General features: G+C 32.8%; 1 protein-coding gene across 1 annotated transcript in view; it reads right to left on the reverse strand.

The window, feature by feature from the left end:
- The window catches only part of LOC119593843 (aarF domain-containing protein kinase 1-like), a gene marked incomplete in the record, with an annotated part of 10,094 nt that overhangs the window by 6,838 nt on the left and 2,854 nt on the right, over positions 1–402 (reverse strand). Inside the window, 1 exon segment of the mRNA XM_037942872.1 lies at positions 1–78. Coding sequence (XP_037798800.1) covers positions 1–78 — 78 coding nt within the window.

Consider the following 402-nt stretch of genomic DNA (forward strand, 5'->3'; position numbering starts at 1 on the left):
TTCAGCATATTCAGGTGAATCTGGAGTTATTGTCCCTGAATAAAGCGTATTTCGGTAATCTGCCACAATTTTCACCACCTGTTAACATACACCATGTCTTAAACACACAAAATGATAATTACCTAATTCCAATTGTATGATAATAAAGAATAAATTTTAATATACAGGCCTCCCTCACCATACTGTCAGAGTATATAAATAAATATATATGTATTGCTTTTATAAAACATGTAAATACCCCTTACCCCTTATAGAATGCATAAACACAATAGAAATTGCAATACATAAATCAGTTTCTGTGTTTTTAGTACCTTCCTCAGTGGAAAGCACACCATCTATGCATAAATACAAGGAATCAACATGTCATGCCATCCCATCAGAAAGTGGTTAAAACGTGCTAAT

This window comes from Penaeus monodon, chromosome 32 (genome assembly GCF_015228065.2).
Source record: "Penaeus monodon isolate SGIC_2016 chromosome 32, NSTDA_Pmon_1, whole genome shotgun sequence".
Taxonomy (NCBI): domain Eukaryota; kingdom Metazoa; phylum Arthropoda; class Malacostraca; order Decapoda; family Penaeidae; genus Penaeus; species Penaeus monodon.